The following is a 23,246-nucleotide window of genomic DNA, read 5'->3' as shown; positions in this document are numbered from 1 at the left end:
TCTCTATACCTGGTGGCAGGGGCTGTTTCTTAATTAGGGCGATTGGGCGACGCACCACCAATGTCATTCAACCACAGAGTCACGCTAGCCGTCACTGTGCATCTGGATATAGTCCAATCAGCATCATGTCACGTTCTGTGGAGTACCGCCTCTTTTTGGGCGATTTCACTCCGGCTGAGAATCGCCCCGAGTGGCCCCATAGACTTACATTCAAAGATGTTTTTTTTTCGAAGGGCGGGCGCTGCAATGCATTCTCTATGGCTTCCGGGAGGGCTCGCACTAACGTGCTTACGTCATCATACGTTAGCACGTTTCATCCAACAATATAATTTGTCGCCACCTAGTGGAATCTTTAATAAAATAAACTTGAGTGGATTGTATTAATAGTGAGTATAGAAACAAACAAGATGTATTGTAAGAGTCACTTTATTTTTCATTAATATTAAAGAAGTGAAGTTGCCTTTACATGTGTAATAAAAGACTTGACCACGATCTCTGGCTCAGTGTCCTTTATTCGGTCCGTACTGCGTTCCCACACGGCTGTCTCTCTTATTCTCTCTGTGCTGGTTCCGATGTCACTCCAGTCCACATCAGCAGCCCCGCTGCTGTTCTTGTCGCTCTTGCAGCCCCACAGCAGCTCCGCTGCTGTACTCTCACACAGCTCCCTTGGCTGTTCCTGCTGCAGCTCTGACAGTATCGTGCTGTCTCGCCTTCTCGTCGCTCCTGCGACTCTTGGCAGCCACCCCGCTGCCCCTCACACACAGCCTTACTGCCTATCTCTATCTGCAGCTTTACACCTCCCAGTAGCTCCCTACTGTTCCCAGGGTTGGCTCCCGCTTCTGACGGTGCCCCCTCGGCTCGTACGCCCGCGTGGCCCCACACCTTTCCATTCACACCCCGACTGCCTTCTCCTTCCGGTTTCCCCGCTTAAGGACCCCAACCTTTCACCCACGTCACCTGGCTCCGCCTCCTCGTGACGTCACATCCGGAAGGTCGCTTACGCCCGCATTACACCACCCTCCCCCATAGAAAAAACCCAGCCGACCTCGGCTGAACAATACCAAAGCGTAATGCGGTGAACCGACCTTCCCCCTTAAAGGACACTAAGCATGCAATATAACAACAAGAACAACAACACAAGTAACATCGACGAACGTACGAAAGCATGCGATAAATACGACGGCAAGAACAAGAACAATAACAACATACAATCAACGAAACGTAAGCGATTTGGAACGAGTGCGGGTCGCCGGCCCGTCCCGGACGGTCGGCGGCCCACTTGTAGAACGGGGACGCAATGGAACACGAGGAATGGCAGGGGGTAATTCCCCTGCTGCGATTGGAAGTCCACCGACGTCTCGTGTCCCTGACGAATCAGTCTTGGTCGTGTTCCGCGAACGCGCCTGCAGCGGGGTCGGAAGGGTCGCAGGGCTCGAAGGTCCCGCAGCCCTGGCAGGCGCCCTCCGAACAGGCCCACTCCTCCCCCGCGGTGTCACGGTCGGCCTGTCTGGAACAGGTACGACAGGCGCTCTAGCAAGATCAATGGACGCAGGCGGGGAAGAGTCAGAGTCAGCAGCAACAGACGCCGGCAAGGCAACATTGGGAGATGACGCATCACGTAGGGGAGCAACATATGGTTTCAACCGCGACGTATGAACAAACCAACGGCGAGACCCAATCTGAACGCGCGCCGACTGTGGATTGGGAACCTCAATGAGGCGCACAGGACCATGCCAAGGTTTGTGCAATTTAGGAGAGGTCCCCGGCCGCACCTGCGGGCAATGGAGCCAGGCCAGGTCTCCCACCTTCCAGGGGCACTCCCCCTCAGACCGCCGAGCATACCGCTCGTTCCGGGCCTGGGCTTTGGCCGTAGCCACGCGGGCGTTTTCCCGCGCCTCCGTAACCCGGCGAACCGTGTCCTGAATGTATTCAGGGAGTGGTTTACGAGGTCCCTTCACCCCAGTACCCAATTGCACATCCACCGGAGGCACGTTTTCCCGACCATACATAAGGTAAAACGGCGAATACCCTGTAGCCGCATGGGGCGTCATCCTGTACGCCGAAAGCACTCCGGGGATGTGCAGATCCCAATCTGATTGCTGTTCACTCACAGTATGGCAAAGCATGGCAGACAATGTCCTGTTCAGCCGCTCAACCATACCATCCGTCTGCAGATGGTATGGAGATGTCCGTATTTTCTTAGTCCCAAGGCCCGCGCACACTTCAGCCAATAATTTAGAAGAGAAATTTCGGCCCTGGTCCGTGAGGAGTCTCTCAGGCGCCCCCTTGTCCATAATGTACCCAAACAAAAAGGCGTCGGTGATGGCCGCGGCCGACTGATTGGGCAACGGCCAGGCCATCGGCCAACGGGAGAGATACTCAACCCCTACCAGCAAATATTTATTTCCCCTCGCCGATGGTGGGAAGGGTCCCAATATGTCCAGTGCCACCAATTCATTGACTCGAGACACCTGAATCCACTGGAGAGGCGGCACGTAAGGATGTTTAGGCGGCTTACGCCGGGCGCATTCAGGGCACGCGCGCACGTGCCCTACGACATCTGTCGCCATGCCGTGCCAAAAATAATGACGTTGTAACGTCAACAGAGTCTTCTGCACCCCTAAATGCAATAGTGTGTCACAATGGAGAGATCTAATCAACTCAAATCGCAAGGACGTTGGTACCACCACACGCCAGCTTTCCTGGAACCTTTCTTGCCACATAAGCAGACCATCTCGGAGAGCGGTTCGCGGCCCCACAGCCGAGCTCGGACTCCCATTGTCCCTCATAGACCGCTTCCGCATGGACAACAACGACTCGTCCATCATCTGTTCCCGAATCCAGACAGACCGCGGCAGATTCAAAACCCCGTCAGTCGGTCCCGGTTCCATCGGAGTATCCAACTTCTCGACGGCCAACGTAAGCGGCTGAGGGGGGTTTAGAATCGGCGAACACCTATGCGTCCCCGACGCACATTTACAAGGGGCGCGCCCTGGTAATCTGGAAAGTGCGTCAGCGTTCGCATGGCGCACTCCCTTCCGATGTTGAATTTGGAAGGAAAATTCCTGCAGCGTGTCCAACCAACGTGCCCACTGTCCCGATGGCTGGTCCATTTTGAGTGCATATTGCAAGGCCGCATGATCCGTACGCACAATAAACGAACGACCGTAAAGGTACGGTCGAAATTGGCGTAGGAAAAAAACAACCGCCAAAAGTTCTCTACGAGTGACACAGTAGCGTGTTTCCGCAGGCGACAAGACTCGGCTACCATACGCCACGACGCGCTCTACGCCCCCTTTAGACTGTGATAATACTGCCCCAATACCTGTGTCACTCGCGTCCGTATCAAGAATGAAAGGGCGATCAAAGTCGGGATAATCCAATGTCGGGGCCGTAGCCAATAGATCACGCAGACTCCGAAAGGCCGCCTCTTCCGGCTCTCCCCAAACAAATTTCCGTCCTTTACCCGTAAGGAGATGCAAGGGCCTCGCAATCGTCGCAAACCCCGGCACAAATCTTCGGTAATACGAGGCAAATCCCAAAAACCGCCGAACATCCCCCACGGAGGCCGGAGTCGGCCAATCCCGGACGCACGCCGTCTTTTCCGGATCCGTGGACTCACAATGTGCCCCAAATAACGGACGGACCGTTGCAGTAGGTGGCATTTCTTTGGCAGAGCGCATCCTCGTGAACACTGTCTCCAGCCGCGTTAAATGTTCCTCGAATGTGCGGCTGAACACAATAATATATAAGACACGTCTCCCACTGCAACCCCGTCAAAACGAGCTCCATCAACCTTTGAAACGTAGCAGGGGCCGCATTCAATCCCATCGGGAGGCAGTTGAATTGAAATAACCCCTGCGGCGTACGGAATGCGGTTTTCTCCCGTGAGGACTCGTCAAGGGGAAGCTGCCAAAATCCCGAAGAGAGGTCCAGTGTGGAAAAGAACTTAGCCCCCGACAATGCGTCAAGGGAGTCGTCCATACGCGGCAGGGGGTACGCATCTGCCACCGATATCTTATTCAATTTCCGGAAATCGACACAAAATCGCAAGTTGCCATCCTTTTTCTTAACCAAGACCACAGGAGCGCCCCATGGGCTGTTAGATGGCGATATAATGTCCGCAGCCAACATGTCTTCCACCGCCCCCCGAACGTGTTCTCGCTCCGCTGGACTCATCCGATGCGAATTTAACCGAATAGGGGCAGCGTCACCCGTCTCAATGTGATGGGAAAGCAACGATGTGCGTCCCAAATCCAAATCGTCGGAGCTGAACACATCCGAATACGTCAGCAACAATTTACGCAGCGCATCACGTTGCCCCACGGACAGGGAAGAATTTTCGTCACATAAGGTAGCGATCCAACGATTATCCGAACCCCTTGGCTCGGAAACACCAGCGACCACTCCCCGGCGATGCGGACAATCGTGCGTCGCAAACGCCGTAGTGGCATGTGCCACAACCGTACCGGCCGGAACACGGATGTTTTCCACCCCCGCATTAAGCACCTGTAAAACCGGTAATTGATCCGGCCGGACGATGGTATGTGCCCCAACTAACGCCAATCCCGTTGTTATCGTGGCGGATGGTGACAACAAGACCCCTAATGCTCCTAGCCGATTGGGCAGGGGCTTCCGATACCGCAAGGGTATAAGCATCTGTGAACCAGGTGGGATGTCCACAGATGCGACGGACAGCGCCTGCACCTGTACGGCCGAAGCAGGTCGCCCCCAGGGCGACGGCAGAAACGAGATTCGACGGCCCCCCGGCAATTCAATACAATTCTCATTGATTTTAATCAAAATGGGCATCTTAGCCAAAAAATCCGTGCCTAGTAAGCAAGGAACCGCCAAAGATCTCGATATTAACACAACGCCCGAAGCCGACACATCCCCTATAGATATCTTAGCATCCACCTGGCCCACGATACCCATACTACCCCCGTTCGCAGCGACGCAAGACCCATAAACCGGACGCACAGCCCCCGGCAGAATGCCCAACAGATGGAAAATGACATCCGATATAATAGTCGCAGACGCTCCCGAGTCGACCAAAATGCGCACGTCCACACCTTGTATAGACCCCGGTACAGTGGACGAACCCGTAGCGGCCGCGACAACTCTCCGTGCCAATTTGCGCCACTGCGTAACTGAATGACAAGGCCCCGTCGATGGCCTTTCTTTAACAACAACAATAGGATCGCGCAACAAAGGTGGTGGGTGAGGTGTAAAGCCTTGCCGAGTGTCTGGTGCGTGCCGACATGCCTGTTTCGGAGGTTCCTTGGTCGGCTTGTCCGGTGTTGTGGGCTCCTGCTGCGGCGGACCCGGGAAGCGGGCCCAGCAATCTTTGGCGTAATGGCCCCTACGGCCGCAGCGGAAGCAATCGGCCTCGTTGCGCCGAAGCGCAGGTCTTGCATCCCGGCGGCCCCGTCCCGATGGCGTAGCGCGCGGCCCCGGCCTTCCGCGTCCCGACCATGGAGAGGAGGCGGCCGTCAGCTCCTGTGGACCCCGCTCATCCGGCACATAGATCGCCCTTGTGGGGTCCCACCCCATCGCGCCTCCTTCCTTGACGGGCCCACCCGTCCATGCCGCCACTTGCTTCCAGCGACGGAGATTAAACTGCGCATCCAGACACTTTGCTGCCGCCCGGGACGTGAGCTTCTCATGCCCACACACAGGCATGGGGATCCCCAGATCCCGAGACAGCTCCAGCATTTTTCCCAATATGAGAGGCTCGAGCAGATCCTGTGGCGTGTCAGGATATGCTGCCATGGCCAGCTCCAACACCGCACCCCTGAACGCCACGGGCGATTCTTCGGGTGCTCGTTGTCGTTGAGCGAATCGCCGATGCGCGTCGTCAGGTGGCTCATAGGCGTCGGCCATTTCCTCAAAAACTCCACATAAAGTCTTCTTCTTATCGGCCGTTATGGAACGGAAAAATCGAACAGATTCGTCGTCCAGTAGAGTCGGCAACACTTCCAAGGCCTCCGCATCGGTCCATCTTGCTGAACGAACCGCCGCCAAAAATCGGCAGGCGAAAGCGCTCCAATCGCCCCCGATAGAGAATTCCTTAACTGTAGTAAGGTGGCGACTCCGACTCCTCTTTACGCCGTCTTCCAATGATGGTTGTTCTGGAGGCAAATTCAAAATGGCGTCGGCCCGCGGCGTGGCCAAGATGGCGGTTTGGCGCCGCGGAGCGCGCAAGATGGCGTCTTCTTGCCGCGTGGCCAATGGCGGCGGCAGGGCAGGCAACGTGGCGGCCCGTGGAGCACCTTCTCGTTCCATCGTCTTCCTTGGCGTAACGAGGTGACATAGATGCGCCAGGACGTCCTTGAGTGTCTCCAGTTGTTCTGCCACCTGTTGCCATCTTTGCTCAGCGTCCGATGTTGTTGACGGACCCGCCATCGCGCCGACATCTTCCACGCCCGTCCCCGTGCTCGCCTCAGCAGGGCTCTCCTCCACCACCCCAGCAGAATCCGTGGTCGGAGGGAATTCGTCGTCGTCGGACGAAGAAGCCGATGCTGGCGCCGGGGGAATTTTCTTCCTTACTTGCTTAGACATGCCGTTTCACTTCTGACCCCAGTGTAATAAAAGACTTGACCACGATCTCTGGCTCAGTGTCCTTTATTCGGTCCGTACTGCGTTCCCACACGGCTGTCTCTCTTATTCTCTCTGTGCTGGTTCCGATGTCACTCCAGTCCACATCAGCAGCCCCGCTGCTGTTCTTGTCGCTCTTGCAGCCCCACAGCAGCTCCGCTGCTGTACTCTCACACAGCTCCCTTGGCTGTTCCTGCTGCAGCTCTGACAGCCTCGTGCTGTCTCGCCTTCTCGTCGCTCCTGCGACTCTTGGCAGCCACCCCGCTGCCCCTCACACACAGCCTTACTGCCTATCTCTATCTGCAGCTTTACACCTCCCAGTAGCTCCCTACTGTTCCCAGGGTTGGCTCCCGCTTCTGACGGTGCCCCCTCGGCTCGTACGCCCGCGTGGCCCCACACCTTTCCATTCACACCCCGACTGCCTTCTCCTTCCGGTTTCCCCGCTTAAGGACCCCAACCTTTCACCCACGTCACCTGGCTCCGCCTCCTCGTGACGTCACATCCGGAAGGTCGCTTACGCCCGCATTACACATGCTTAAGCTGTTAATTTATCCATTGCATGGGTGGACCTTATCCTTATCAATCATCCAGACATTTGCCCCCCCCTGAGAGATTTTGCAGGAGCCGCCACTGCCTGGGGGGATGTTTGTCTTTGTACAGCGCGTGTGCTAATGCGTAAAGATAAGCATAGCATGTGTGGATATTGTGTGCTTATGCAATGTAAGAAAGTGCATCGTGTGTGTACACATTAGTGCTCGCCACACCACCATCTCGCTAACAGTACTTGCCTCTTCAAACGATGAGCCTTTATATAAAGTGGTCCCCATCATGTAATACAATTCGTTTTGACTTCATTTGTGGTAGCTAACGTCACGACATCTGAAGGCGCTGCACAGAAATAGCTTGAATATTTATTAAAGAGAGAGCAAGAGACAGAGAGCAAGGACAGGCAGAGGGAAAACGAGTATGGATCAATAACAGCCCCGAGACACCGTGTGTGGAGTTGTCGTTGCCGAGAGTGGAGTCGTCATTGCTGAAGATGATCAAATGCTCCTGTGTTTAGCAACAATGCTCTGGAGTTAGAAGCGATCCGAGCTGAGAGCGCACCAGGGCCGGGTGTGAGGGTGGATAGCGAGGCGGGGTTCTCAGACGCAGTGCCGCGTATATGGAAACAGCAGGAGCACGAGTGCAGTGGTTAGCGTTGTGTGCTACAAAGCTCGGCGACCCGAGTCCGATTCCCAGCCACCTCGAACGTCGGTGACCAATAAACTCGAACCGGGTCCTGGACCTTCCCTGGTGTGTGCTGGCTAAACATCAGCGCCGGAAAGACAACGGCGACCGGGCACGGTGCTGGCTACACCACCTCGAACGCCGCGTCTGCCATTCATAGGCGCTCGCCAGCAGCCCTTGCCCCGACAGGCTATGTAGGCTACACGGGGGATGTTTGTCTTCGTGTCTCCGCAGGAGGGCATCATGATGGTTCTGTTCGGCCTCGAGTATTTCGTGAGGATCTGGGCGGCCGGGTGCTGCTGCCGCTACCGCGGCTGGCAGGGGCGCCTCCGCTTCGCCCGCAAGCCCTTCTGCATCATCGGTGAAGAACCCGCCCCGTCCCTGTTCACATCGCTGTGTGTGTGACCTCACGGCTGGTTCTAGAGACACATTGCTGTGTGTGTGACATCACGGCTGGTTCTAGAGACACGTAGCTGTGTGTGTGACATCACGGCTGGTTCTAGAGACACGTAGCTGTGTGTGACATCACGGCTGGTTCTAGAGACACGTAGGTGTGTGTGTGACATCACGGCTGGTTCTACAGACACATTGCTGTGTGTGTGACATCACGGATGGTTCAAGAGACACATTGCTGTGTGTGTCATCACGGCTGGTTCTAGAGACACGTAGCTGTGTGTGTGACCTCACGGCTGGTTCTACAGACACGTAGCTGTGTGTGTGACCTCACGGCTGGTTCTACAGACACATTGCTGTGTGTATGACATCACGGCTGGTTCTACAAACACGTAGTTGTGTGTGTGACATCACGGCTGGTTCGAGAGACACGTAGCTGTGTGTGTGACATCACGGCTGATTCTACAGACACGTAGCTGTGTGTGTGACATCACGGCTGGTTCTAGAGACACATTGCTGTGTGTGTGACATCACGGCTGGTTCTAGAGACACATTGCTGTGTGTGTGACATCACGGCTGGTTCTACAGACACGTAGCTGTGTGTATGACATCACGGCTGGTTCTACAGACACATTGCTGTGTGTGTGACATCACGGCTGGTTCTAGAGACACGTAGCTGTGTGTGTGACATCACGGCTGGTTCTACAGACACATTGCTGTGTGTGTGACTTCACGGCTGGTTCTAGAGACACATTGCTGTGTGTGTGACATCACGGCTGGTTCTAGAGACACATTGCTGTGTGTGTGACATCACGGCTCGTTTTAGAGACACGTAGCTGTGTGTATGACATCACGGCTGGTTCTACAGACACGTAGCTGTGTGTGTAACCTCACGGCTGGTTCTACAGACACATTTCTGTGTGTATGACATCACGGCTGGTTCTACAGACACGTAGCTGTGTGTGTGACATCACGGCTGGTTCTAGAGACACGGAGCTGTGTGTGTGACATCACGGCTGGTTCTACAGACACGTAGCTGTGGGTGTGACATCACGGCTGGTTCTAGAGACACATTGCTGTGTGTGTGACATCACGGCTGGTTCTACAGACACGTAGCTGTGTGTGTGACATCACGGCTTGTTCTAGAGACACATTGCTGTGTGTGTGACATCACGGCTGGTTCTAGAGACACATTGCTGTGTGTGACATCATGGCTGGTTCTACAGACACGTAGCTGTGTGTGTGACATCACGGCTGGCTCTAGAGACACGTAGCTGTGTGTGTGACATCACGGCTGGTTCTAGAGACACGTAGCTGTGTGTGTGACATCACGGCTTGTTCTAGAGACACGTAGCTGTGTGTGTGACATCACGGCTGGTTCTACAGGCACGTAGCTGTGTGTGACATCACGGCTGGTTCTAGAGACACGTAGCTGTGTTTGTCATCACGGCTGGTTCTAGAGACACGTAGCTGTTTGTGTGACATCACGCTGGTTCTAGAGTCACGTAGCTGTGTGTGTGACATCACGGCTGGTTCTAGAGACACATTGATGTGTTTGTGACATCACGGCTAGTTCTACAGACACATTGCTGTGTGTGTGACATCACGGCTGGTTCTAGAGACACATTGCTGTGTGTGTGACATCACGGCTGGTTGTACAGACACGTAGCTGTGTGTGTGACATCACGGCTGGTTCTACAGACACATTGCTGTGTGTGTGACTTCACGGCTGGTTCTAGAGACACATTGCTGTGTGTGTGACATCACGGCTGGTTCTACAGACACGTAGCTGTGTGTGTGACATCACGGCTGGTTCTAGAGACACATTGCTGTGTGTGTGACATCACGGCTGATTCTACAGACATGTAGCTGTGTGTGTGACATCACGGCTAGTTCTACAGACACATTGCTGTGTGTGTGACATCACGGCTGGTTCTAGAGACACATTGCTGTGTGTGTGACATCACGGCTGGTTCTACAGACACGTAGCTGTGTGTGACATCACGGCTGGTTCTACAGACACATTGCTGTGTGTGTGACTTCACGGCTGGTTCTAGAGACACATTGCTGTGTGTGTGACATCACGGCTAGTTCTACAGAAACGTAGCTGTGTGTGTGACATCACAGCTGGTTCTAGAGACACGTAGCTGTGTGTGTGACATCACAGCTGGTTCTAGAGACACGTAGCTGTTTGTGTGACATCACGGCTGGTTCTAGAGTCACGTAGCTGTGTGTGTGACATCACGGCTCGTTCTAGAGACACATTGCTGTGTGTGTGACATCACGGCTAGTTCTACAGACACGTAGCTGTGTGTGTGACATCACAGCTGGTTCTAGAGACACGTAGCTGTGTGTGTGACATCACGGCTGGTTCTAGAGACACATTGCTGTGTGTGTGACATCACGGCTGGTTCTAGAGACACATTGATGTGTTTGTGACATCACGGCTAGTTCTACAGACACATTGCTGTGTGTGTGACATCACGGCTGGTTCTAGAGACACATTGCTGTGTGTGTGACATCACGGCTGGTTGTACAGACACGTAGCTGTGTGTGTGACATCACGGCTGGTTCTACAGACACATTGCTGTGTGTGTGACTTCACGGCTGGTTCTAGAGACACATTGCTGTGTGTGTGACATCACGGCTGGTTCTACAGACACGTAGCTGTGTGTGTGACATCACGGCTGGTTCTAGAGACACATTGCTGTGTGTGTGACATCACGGCTGATTCTACAGACATGTAGCTGTGTGTGTGACATCACGGCTAGTTCTACAGACACATTGCTGTGTGTGTGACATCACGGCTGGTTCTAGAGACACATTGCTGTGTGTGTGACATCACGGCTGGTTCTACAGACACGTAGCTGTGTGTGACATCACGGCTGGTTCTACAGACACATTGCTGTGTGTGTGACTTCACGGCTGGTTCTAGAGACACATTGCTGTGTGTGTGACATCACGGCTGGTTCTACAGACACGTAGCTGTGTGTGTGACATCACGGCTGGTTCTAGAGACACATTGCTGTGTGTGTGACATCACGGCTGATTCTACAGACATGTAGCTGTGTGTGTGACATCACGGCTGGTTCTACAGACACGTAGCTGTGTGTGTGACATGACGGCTGGTTCTAGAGACACGTAGCTGTGTGTGTGACATCACGGCTGGTTCTACAGGCACGTAGCTGTGTGTGACATCACTGCTGGTTCTAGAGACACGTAGCTGTGTGTGTCATCACGGCTGGTTCTAGAGACACGTAGCGGTGTGTTTGACATCACGGCTGGTTCTAGAGACACGTAGCTGTGTGTGTGACCTCACGGCTGGTTCTAGAGACACGTAGCTGTTTGTGTGACATCACGGCTGGTTCTAGAGTCACGTAGCTGTGTGTGTGTCATCACGGCTGGTTCTAGAGACACATTGCTGTGTGTGTGACATCACGGCTCGTTCTAGAGACACATTGCTGTGTGTGTGACATCACGGCTGGCTCTAGAGACACGTAGCTGTGTGTGTGACATCACTGCTGGTTCTAGAGACACATTGCTGTGTGTGTGACATCACGGCTCGTTTTAGAGACAGGTAGCTGTGTGTATGACATCACGGCTGGTTCTACAGACACGTAGCTGTGTGTGTAACCTCACGGCTGGTTCTACAGACACATTTCTGTGTGTATGACATCACGGCTGGTTCAACAGACACGTAGATGTGTGTGTGACCTCACGGCTGGTTCTACAGACACATTTCTGTGTGTATGACATCACGGCTGGCTCTAGAGACACGTAGCTGTGTGTGTGACATCACGGCTGGTTCTAGAGACACGTAGTTGTGTGTGTGACATCACGGCTGGTTCTACAGGCACGTAGCTGTGTGTGACATCACGTCTGGTTCTAGAGACACGTAGCTGTGTTTGTCATCACGGCTGGTTCTAGAGACACGTAGCTGTGTGTGTGACATCACGGCTGGTTCTAGAGACACGTAGCTGTGTGTGTGACATCACGGCTGGTTCTAGAGACACGTAGCTGTTTGTGTGACATCACGGCTGGTTCTAGAGTCACGTAGCGGTGTGTGTGTCATCACGGCTGGTTCTAGAGACACATTGCTGTGTGTGTGACATCACGGCTGGTTCTAGAGACACATTGCTGTGTGTGTGACATCACGGATGGTTCTAGAGACACATTGCTGTGTGTGTGACATCACGGCTGGTTCTACAGACACGTAGCTGTGTGTGTGACATCACAGCTGGTTCTAGAGACACGTAGCTGTGTGTGTGACCTCACGGCTGGCTCTACAGACACGTAGCTGTGTGTGTGACATCACGGCTGGTTCTAGAGACACATTGCTGTGTGTGTGACATCACAGCTGGTTCTAGAGACACGTAGCTGTGTGTGTGACATCACGGCTGGTTCTAGAGACACATTGCTGTGTGTGTGACATCACGGCTGGTTCTACAGACACGTAGCGTGTGTGTGACATCACGGCTGGTTCTACAGACACATTGCTGTGTGTGTGACTTCACGGCTGGTTCTAGAGACACATTGCTGTGTGTGTGACATCACGGCTCGTTCTAGAGACACATTGCTGTGTGTGTGACATCACGGCTGGCTCTAGAGATACGTAGCTGTGTGTGTGACATCACTGCTGGTTCTAGAGACACATTGCTGTGTGTGTGACATCACGGCTCGTTTTAGAGACAGGTAGCTGTGTGTATGACATCACGGCTGGTTCTACAGACACGTAGCTGTGTGTGACATCACGGCTGGTTCTAGAGATACATTGCTGTGTGTGTGACATCACGGCTGGTTCTAGAGACACATTGCTGTGTGTGTGACATCATGGCTGGTTCTACAGACACGTAGCTGTGTGTGTGACATCACGGCTGGTTCTACAGACACATTGCTGTGTGTGTGACTTCACGGCTGGTTCTAGAGACACATTGCTGTGTGTGTGACATCACGGCTGGTTCTACAGACACGTAGCTGTGTGTGTGACATCACGGCTGGTTCTAGAGACACATTGCTGTGTGTGTGACATCACGGCTGATTCTACAGACATGTAGCTGTGTGTGTGACATCACGGCTAGTTGTACAGACACATTGCTGTGTGTGTGACATCACGGCTGGTTCTAGAGACACATTGCTGTGTGTGTGACATCACGGCTGGTTCTACAGACACGTAGCTGTGTGTGTGACATCACGGCTGGTTCTACAGACACATTGCTGTGTGTGTGACTTCACGGCTGGTTCTAGAGACACATTGCTGTGTGTGTGACATCACGGCTGGTTCTACAGACACGTAGCTGTGTGTGTGACATCACGGCTGGTTCTAGAGACACATTGCTGTGTGTGTGACATCACGGCTGATTCTACAGACATGTAGCTGTGTGTGTGACATCACGGCTGGTTCTACAGACACGTAGCTGTGTGTGTGACATGACGGCTGGTTCTAGAGACACGTAGCTGTGTGTGTGACATCACGGCTGGTTCTACAGGCACGTAGCTGTGTGTGACATCACTGCTGGTTCTAGAGACACCTAGCTGTGTGTGTCATCACGGCTGGTTCTAGAGACACATTGCTGTGTGTGTGACATCATGGCTGGTTCTACAGACACGTAGCTGTGTGTGTGACATCACGGCTGGCTCTAGAGACACGTAGCTGTGTGTGTGACATCACGGCTGGTTCTAGAGACACGTAGCTGTGTGTGTGACATCACGGCTGGTTCTACAGGCACGTAGCTGTGTGTGACATCACGTCTGGTTCTAGAGACACGTAGCTGTGTTTGTCATCACGGCTGGTTCTAGAGACACGTAGCTGTGTGTGTGACATCACGGCTGGTTCTAGAGACACGTAGCTGTGTGTGTGACATCACGGCTGGTTCTAGAGACACGTAGCTGTTTGTGTGACATCACGGCTGGTTCTAGAGTCGCGTAGCGGTGTGTGTGTCATCACGGCTGGTTCTAGAGACACATTGCTGTGTGTGTGACATCACGGCTGGTTTTAGAGACACATTGCTGTGTGTGTGACATCACGGCTCGTTCTAGAGACACATTGCTGTGTATGTGACATCACGGCTGGTTCTACAGACACGTAGCTGTGTGTGTGACATCACAGCTGGTTCTAGAGACACGTAGCTGTGTGTGTGACCTCACGGCTGGCTCTACAGACACATTGCTGTGTGTGTGACATCACAGCTGGTTCTACAGACACGTAGCTGTGTGTGTGACATCACGGCTGGTTCTAGAGACACATTGCTGTGTGTGTGACATCACTGCTCGTTCTAGAGACACATTGTTGTGTGTGTGACATCACGGCTAGATCTACAGACACGTAGCTGTGTGTGTGACATAACAGCTGGTTCTAGAGACACGTAGCTGTGTGTGTGACATCACGGCTGGTTCTAGAGACACATTGCTGTGTGTGTGACATCACGGCTGGTTCTAGAGACACATTGCTGTGTGTGTGACATCACGGCTCGTTTTAGAGACACGTAGCTGTGTGTATGACATCACGGCTGGTTCTACAGACACGTAGCTGTGTGTGTAACCTCACGGCTGGTTCTACAGACACATTTCTGTGTGTATGACATCACGGCTGGTTCAACAGACACGTAGATGTGTGTGTGACCTCACGGCTGGTTCTACAGACACATTTCTGTGTGTATGACATCACGGCTGGTTCTACAGACACGTAGCTGTGTGTGTGACATCACGGCTCGTTCTAGAGACACATTGCTGTGTATGTGACATCACGGCTGGTTCTACAGACACGTAGCTGTGTGTGTGACATCACAGCTGGTTCTAGAGACACGTAGCTGTGTGTGTGACCTCACGGCTGGCTCTACAGACACATTGCTGTGTGTGTGACATCACAGCTGGTTCTACAGACACGTAGCTGTGTGTGTGACATCACGGCTGGTTCTAGAGACACATTGCTGTGTGTGTGACATCACTGCTCGTTCTAGAGACACATTGTTGTGTGTGTGACATCACGGCTAGATCTACAGACACGTAGCTGTGTGTGTGACATAACAGCTGGTTCTAGAGACACGTAGCTGTGTGTGTGACATCACGGCTGGTTCTAGAGACACATTGCTGTGTGTGTGACATCACGGCTGGTTCTAGAGACACATTGCTGTGTGTGTGACATCACGGCTCGTTTTAGAGACACGTAGCTGTGTGTATGACATCACGGCTGGTTCTACAGACACGTAGCTGTGTGTGTAACCTCACGGCTGGTTCTACAGACACATTTCTGTGTGTATGACATCACGGCTGGTTCAACAGACACGTAGATGTGTTTGTGACCTCACGGCTGGTTCTACAGACACATTTCTGTGTGTATGACATCACGGCTGGTTCTACAGACACGTAGCTGTGTGTGTGACATCACGGCTGGTTCTAGAGACACGTAGCTGTGTGTGTGACATCACGGCTGGTTCTACAGACACGTAGCTGTGTGTGTGACATCACGGCTGGTTCTAGAGACACATTGCTGTGTGTGTGACATCACTGCTGGTTCTAGAGACACATTGCTGTGTGTGTGACATCATGGCTGGTTCTACAGACACGCAGCTGTGTGTGTGACATCACGGCTGGTTCTACAGACACGTAGCTGTGTGTGTGACATCACGGCTTGTTCTAGAGACACATTGCTGTGTGTGTGACATCACGGCTGGTTCTAGAGACACATTGCTGTGTGTGTGACATGATGGCTGGTTCTACAGACACGTAGCTGTGTGTGTGACATCACGGCTGGTTCTAGAGACACGTAGCTGTGTGTGTGACATCACGGCTGGTTCTACAGGCACGTAGCTGTGTGTGACATCACGTCTGGTTCTAGAGACACGTAGCTGTGTTTGTCATCACGGCTGGTTCTAGAGACACGTAGCTGTGTGTGTGACATCACGGCTGGTTCTAGAGACACGTAGCTGTGTGTGTGACATCACGGCTGGTTCTAGAGACACGTAGCTGTTTGTGTGACATCACGGCTGGTTCTAGAGTCACGTAGCTGTGTGTGTGTCATCACGGCTGGTTCTAGAGACACATTGTTGTGTGTGTGACATCACGGCTGGTTCTAGAGACACATTGCTGTGTGTGTGACATCACAGCTGGTTCTAGAGACACGTAGCTGTGTGTGTGACCTCACGGCTGGCTCTAAAGACACATTGCTGTGTGTGTGACATCACAGCTGGTTCTACAGACACGTAGCTGTGTGTGTGACCTCACGGCTGGTTCTACAGACACATTTCTGTGTGTATGACATGACGGCTGGTTCTACAGACACATAGCTGTGTGTGTGACATCACGGCTGGTTCTAGAGACACGTAGCTGTGTGTGTGACATCACGGCTGGTTCTACAGACACTTAGCTGTGTGTGTGACATCACGGCCGGTTCTAGAGATACATTGCTGTGTGTATGACATCACGTCTGGTTCTACAGGCACGTAGCTGTGTGTGACATCACGGCTGGGTCTAGAGACACGTAGCTGTGTGTGTGACATCACGGCTGGTTCTAGAGACGCGTAGCTATGTGTGTGACATCACGGCTGGTTCTTGAGACACATTGCTGTGTGTGTGACATCACGTCTGGTTCTACAGGCACGTAGCTGTGTGTGTGACATCACGGCTGGTTCTAGAGACACGTAGCTGTGTATGTGACATCACGGCTGGTTCTAGAGACACGTAGCTATGTGTGTCATCACGGCTGGTTCTAGAGACGCGTAGCTATGTGTGTGACATCACGGCTGGTTCTTGAGACACATTGCTGTGTGTGTGACATCACAGCTGGTTCTAGAGACACGTAGCTGTGTGTGTGACCTCACCGCTGGTTCTAGAGACACGTAGCTGTGTGTGTGTCATCACGGCTGGTTCTACAGACACGTAGCTGTGTGTGTTACATCACGGCTGGTTCTAGAGACACGTAGCTGTGTGTGTGACCTCACGGCTGGCTCTACAGACACATTGCTGTGTGTGTGACATCACAGCTGGTTCTACAGACACGTAGCTGTGTGTGTGACCTCACGGCTGGTTCTACAGACACATTTCTGTGTGTATGACATGACGGCTGGTTCTACAGACACATAGCTGTGTGTGTGACATCACGGCTGGTTCTAGAGACACGTAGCTGTGTGTGTGACATCACGGCTGGTTCTACAGACACTTAGCTGTGTGTGTGACATCACGGCTGGTTCTACAGACACGTAGCTGTGTGTGTGACATCACGGCTGGTTCTAGAGATACATTGCTGTGTGTATGACATCACGTCTGGTTCTACAGGCGCGTAGCTGTGTGTGTGACATCACGGCTGGTTCTAGAGACACGTAGCTGTGTGTGTGACATCACGGCTGGTTCTAGAGACACGTAGCTGTGTGTGTGACATCACGGCTGGTTCTAGAGATACGTAGCTGTGTGTGTCATCACGGCTGGTTCTAGAGACGCGTAGCTATGTGTGTGACATCACGGCTGGTTCTTGAGACACATTGCTGTGTGTGTGACATCACGTCCGGTTCTACAGGCACGTAGCTGTGTGTGTGACATCACGGCTGGTTCTAGATACACGTAACTGTGTGTGTGACATCACGGCTGGTTCTAGAGACACGTAGCTGTGTGTGTGACATCACGGCTGGTTCTAGAGACACGTAGCTGTGTGTGTCATCACGGCTGGTTCTAGAGACGTGTAGCTATGTGTGTGACATCACGGCTGGTTCTTGAGACACATTGCTGTGTGTTTGACATCACAGCTGGTTCTAGAGACACGTAGCTGTGTGTGTGACCTCACCGCTGGTTCTAGAGACACGTAGCTGTGTGTGTGTCATCACGGCTGGTTCTAGAGACACGTAACTGTGTGTGTGACATCACGGCTGGTTCTAGAGACACGTAGCTGTGTGTGTGACATCACGGCTGGTTCTAGAGACACATAGCTGTGTGTGTGACATTACGGCTGGTTATAGAGACACGTAGCTGTGTGTGTGACATCACGGCTGGTTCTAGAGACACGTAGCTGTGTGTGTGACATCACGGCTGGTTCTAGAGACACATTGCTGTGTGTGTGACATCACGGCTGGTTCTACAGACACATTGCTGTGTGTGTGACATCACGGCTGGTTCTTGAGACACATTGCTGTGTGTGTGACATCACGTCTGGTTCTACAGGCACGTAGCTGTGTGTGACATCACGGCTGGTTCTAGAGACACGTAACTGTGTGTGTGACATCACGGCTGGTTCTAGAGACACGTAGCTGTGTGTGTGACATCACGGCTGGTTCTAGAGACACGTAGCTGTGTGTGTCATCACGGCTGGTTCTAGAGACGTGTAGCTATGTGTGTGACATCACGGCTGGTTCTTGAGACACATTGCTGTGTGTTTGACATCACAGCTGGTTCTAGAGACACGTAGCTGTGTGTGTGACCTCACCGCTGGTTCTAGAAACACGTAGCTGTGTGTGTGTCATCACGGCTGGTTCTACAGACACGTAGCTGTGTGTGTGACATCACGGCTGGTTCTAGAGACACGTAGCTGTGTGTGTGACATCACGGCTGGTTCTAGAGACACATAGCTGTGTGTGTGACATTACGGCTGGTTATAGAGACACGTAGCTGTGTGTGTGACATCACGGCTGGTTCTAGAGACATGTAGCTTTGTGTGTGACATCACGGCTGGTTCTAGAGACACATTGCTGTGTGTGTGACATCACGGCTGGTTCTAGAGACACATTGCTGTGTGTGTGACATCACGGCTGGTTCTAAAGACACGTAGCTGTGTGTGTGACATCACGGCTGGTTCTAGAGACACGTAGCTGTGTGTGCGACATCACGGCTGGTTCTAGAGACACATAGCTGTGTGTGTCATCACGGCTGGTTCTAGAGACACGTAGCTGTGTGTGTGTCATCACGGCTGGTTCTAGAGACACATTGCTGTGTGTGTGTCCTCACGGCTGGCATCACTGCGCTGCAGACAGTATCGTGCTGGTGGCGTCCCTGGCGGTGATCGCCGCCGGCACCCAGGGCAACATCTTTGCGACATCGGCGCTGCGCTCGCTGCGCTTCCTGCAGATTCTGCGCATGGTGCGCATGGACCGCAGGGGCGGCACCTGGAAGCTGCTGGGCTCCGTGGTATATGCACACAGCAAGGTGACGCGCACGCCCGCACAAGCTTGCACACGCCCGCACATGCCAGCACGTGCTCGTACACGCTGGCGCGTGCCCGCACGTGCGTACCCACACCCGCACATGCTCGCGCGCACGGGCACACGCTCACACGCGCCGGCACCATACGTGCACAGAGGCAGAGATTCCCGACGGGGTAGCCTTGGAGGCTGTTGCAGCAAGTACTGCATGCGAGCACCTTTGATTCCCCAGTGCTGGCGTGTACACACCGCAGTAAGCACTCATTGAATGCCGAGATGACCTAGGGGAGGCAACACCTAAACGGGGACCTAACTTGGAACTCATCCTCCACTCCAAAGCCCAGACCTAGAACTCATCGTCCACTCTATAGCCCGGACCTTGAACTCATCGCCCACTCCATAGCCGAGATCTAGAACTCATCACCCACTCTATAGCCCAGACCTAGAACTCATCAACCACTCTATAGCCCAGACCTTGAACACATCACCAACTCTATAGTACAGACCTAAAAGTCATCAGAATCAGAATATGTATTTAGACTGGAGAAATCCAATGAGCTTTCAAGCTCTTTTTCACAGATGTCCAGTAGGGTCTGGTAATATAGTTGCAATGACAAACTATGGTAGGAGTGCAAAGCATAGGAATGGTGAGCATGTCACTCAAAATAAAGACGTAAATAAAAATGAAAAAGGTATATACGTACAAATGATGTAAGTACATCGATTGCTGCCGATGTTTCAACACTAAATGCATGCTTGGGCAAGGTGGCAAAACAACAACAACAGCAGTCCCAGACCACATCAAGACAACAACACAGTAGCCCCTCAATAAAATTGCACATAACAATTGAACTATCGCAAATCTGTCAACCCCTTATCAGTGCCCTACCTTATTACAGACCAATTCAGACCTTATTGGTTACCCGCTGGCAGCCACTGCCATTAGAAATCTCAACGTTCATCCTACAAAATCCCATCACAGGGAGGAAACACAAACAAATAAACACATTGATAATTGGTTCTTTACCCTTCTATCTGGCAACAAAACTGACACCTTTTTTTTTGTTGCCAGATAGAAGGGTAAAGAACCAATTATCATATTTTTACTGGCAAATGAGGTTCCCATAAATAAACACATTTTTGTGCCCGTATAGAAACGGCTGTACGCCATATGGACCTGAAAATAAATGTCCCTGTACAAGAATACGCGTGAACCGTATGCGTTGACAGGTATTCTATTGGCACGTGGGTAAGGATCAAAGTTACAAATCAAATTGGCAAATGCGGCTGTATCCAGCACTAATCCGTCTGCTTCGGGATATTTTTTTAAGGTAGATTTATGATGCCAAGGGAGATAACGAGGTTTGTTCCTGAAACGTTGGTGCTTCAACGTCAGAGGCTGTCTGTCACCTATTCCTATCCCTGTTCTTTAGAAAGTAAAAAAAGGCAATTAGATGGACGCCTTGGTTTTCTTTGTTTTTGACAACAGGGTGATTGGGTTAGCGAAGTATAGCGCAGATTTGACAATCGGGATTTTATGGATGGCCAGGGCACCAATGTAGATTTCTCCCCGCATCAAGTGATGTGAGATTGAATTTTAAGTAGACGTCACAATGGCAAGTCCTGTATGGTACATCCTGTGCAAATCGAAGAGCAGAATGATGACGCGGGTTGAGCCTGCTTAATGTTTTATTAGTAGCTGACCTACAAGCAGCGTCACAGCAGTCAAAACGTGGTAGAGTGATAGCTTCAACAACAATGTGCGACCAAAGGCGAATGGGGAAACAACAATGTTTGTTTCTGGATACAAAGGCCCACTTTTGCATTTGATTTTATTTGAGATGTGATCGATATAGGGGCTGGAATGTAAGTCTCAAATCAATCAGTGAAACTCAGGTATTTGAAGCACTCTGTTCAATGATGCTGTATCTGATATCCATAATAGGTGATTGGAGTAAAACTGAATGTTTGTTTGAAGAAAATACCATAATGTTATTTAAGTGATGACAATTGATATTCAATTAAGTCGAAATTGTATTGGAGATTCTGTTTGATTTTGTTTGGAGAATAGCCCGATACTATCCTGACAGCGGCATCAGCAAAATTCTGAGTGATTTAAGTTTAGTCCAAGATTGTTTAAATATGAGGAGAACAGAATTGGACCCAGCACGGAACCAGATCCGTTGAGAAGCAGTCAAGGGACACGTGCGTGCGTGGGCGGACGGGCACGACTTTCTGTGAATATCCAAGTGGGTGCTGTGAACAATATGAAGGCGGCTGCCTGTGATGTCCTTCCAAGCGCTCCCGCACCGCTCCCCTCCCCCCGCCGTTGTTGCCTCCCGCGCTCGTGCCAGGGCACGGCGATCAGCGATGTGAGCAGAGCGCACAATGGAGCCGCCGCCGTTGGCCGTGGCCGGCGAGGTTTCCCGCCACGGGACGCGTTCCTCCGTGGCTCCCACGCACCCCCCCGCTCTTTGTCTGTTTGTCCGAAATCTCCCGCTGCTGTGTCGAGACCCGTCTTGTCGGTATTTTTTCTCTCAGTAAACGTGGAACGTTGGGCTAACGTTGGATCTGTGGTTCCATCCATATACTATGCCAACGTTGGTGCATTGTTGCAAATTCATAGCTGTCAACCCCTTATAAGTGCCTACCTCAATACAGACCATTTCAGACCTTATTGGTCACCCCCGTGCCCTTATGCATCTCAACGTTCATCCTACAAAGTCCCATCACAAGGGAGAAACACAAACAAAAGACAACAACACATGTGTTTTGCCCGTATTGAAAACTAATTTTCCCTGTACAAGAATACGGATTAAACCGTATAGGTTGACAGCTATGCAAGTTTACCGGGCTCCCACGTTCTAAACATTCGCAATGCAACGTGCCAAACATGCCAGGGCAGAACTTTCCTAAAAATGAGTCTTAACACTCAGTGTGGCTTTTCTGGTTCAATAACTGGCATCATCATTATCATTCTTATGAGCATGGTTGTTCTATGGATAGTCTGTCGCCAGCCATGGTAATGCGGAATTTCCACTGGTGAATGTCAATCAACGGTGGCAATGAGCATTGTCGGCGCTGCTCTGGAACAGACTGATGTTTTGCATTTCGATTTGCGTGAAGGAGCGGGCTCCACAGAAACCACCAAAACAATCTTAATTTGGAATCAACCGAATATCTTTACAGGATAAGTCTCTCATTAACAACCGGGGCTTAAGTGGGTTTCTGTGCCTCGCGGCATCGCAGGTGATATTTATTCTGCAAATGCCACGCTGTGCGTGTTTGTGTAACACTAGCTTAATTGCCGAATAGAAATGCGGACGCAAAAGGTTGCTTTAATTAACGTAGTTGTCAGCCGCCCGCTGCTGCTGCTGTTGTTTTGGAGCAAATCGTCCGCCTCCTGGCGATATTGCAGACAGCCAAAGTACACAGCACCCATCTCAAGTTGTTAAAGAATCGGCATCGATGTCGTGAGATCAGGAGCGTTGACGTCCCAGCAGGGCCCAAATTGGTACATGTGTGATTTGGATCGAAGTGCATCCCACTTTTTGCCTCTCTCAGTGAGATCCTAGCTCGGGTGGCTGTAGCGACAATGCGGGAGCTCTCCTGGCTCTTCAAAGACCAATGGAACGTGTGAAGAAAGCTGTGTTAGAGATGTAATCAAAGAGGAAGAGGAGATTGCCGTGGGTGGTTCACGCAAACAGGATGCAGGAGGGCAGGTTCGCAACGCAGGCCAGGAGTCGAACCCGAGTTGCCGGGTTCATAGTACAGTGGGCTAACCGCTGCGCTGCCACTCCATGCCGAGAAGCCGTCTCACCTACATTAACAGCCCTGAGATAGTGGCAGAAACTCCACATTCATATGACGGAGGCCAGTCCATCCCCAGGGCAATCACTGTTGACT

General features: G+C 52.1%; 2 protein-coding genes across 2 annotated transcripts in view; one reads left to right on the top strand and one right to left on the bottom strand.

Annotated features, from left to right (window-relative positions):
- Positions 1-23,246, top strand: part of LOC144931395 (potassium voltage-gated channel subfamily KQT member 4-like) — a 264,371-nt gene that overhangs the window by 162,156 nt on the left and 78,969 nt on the right. Inside the window, exons 3-4 of the mRNA XM_078855200.1 lie at positions 8,062-8,188; positions 19,169-19,344. Of these exons, the coding sequence (XP_078711326.1) occupies positions 8,062-8,188; positions 19,169-19,344 (303 nt within the window). The remainder of the gene's footprint in view (positions 1-8,061; positions 8,189-19,168; positions 19,345-23,246) is intronic.
- LOC144931627 (uncharacterized) lies at positions 526-5,634 on the bottom strand. Its single transcript, XM_078855723.1, has 2 exons — positions 5,266-5,634; positions 526-1,530 (listed from the first exon to the last, which is right to left on the bottom strand). The coding sequence occupies exons 1-2, from the start codon at positions 5,551-5,553 to the stop codon at positions 1,375-1,377; spliced, it is 444 nt and encodes a 147-aa protein (XP_078711849.1). The 5' UTR covers positions 5,554-5,634; the 3' UTR covers positions 526-1,374.

Source organism: Lampetra fluviatilis, chromosome 4 (genome assembly GCF_964198595.1).
Source record: "Lampetra fluviatilis chromosome 4, kcLamFluv1.1, whole genome shotgun sequence".
NCBI lineage: Eukaryota > Metazoa > Chordata > Hyperoartia > Petromyzontiformes > Petromyzontidae > Lampetra > Lampetra fluviatilis.
The sequence above is the reverse complement of the archived record's forward strand: the minus strand, read 5'-3'. Positions and strand labels throughout refer to the sequence as shown.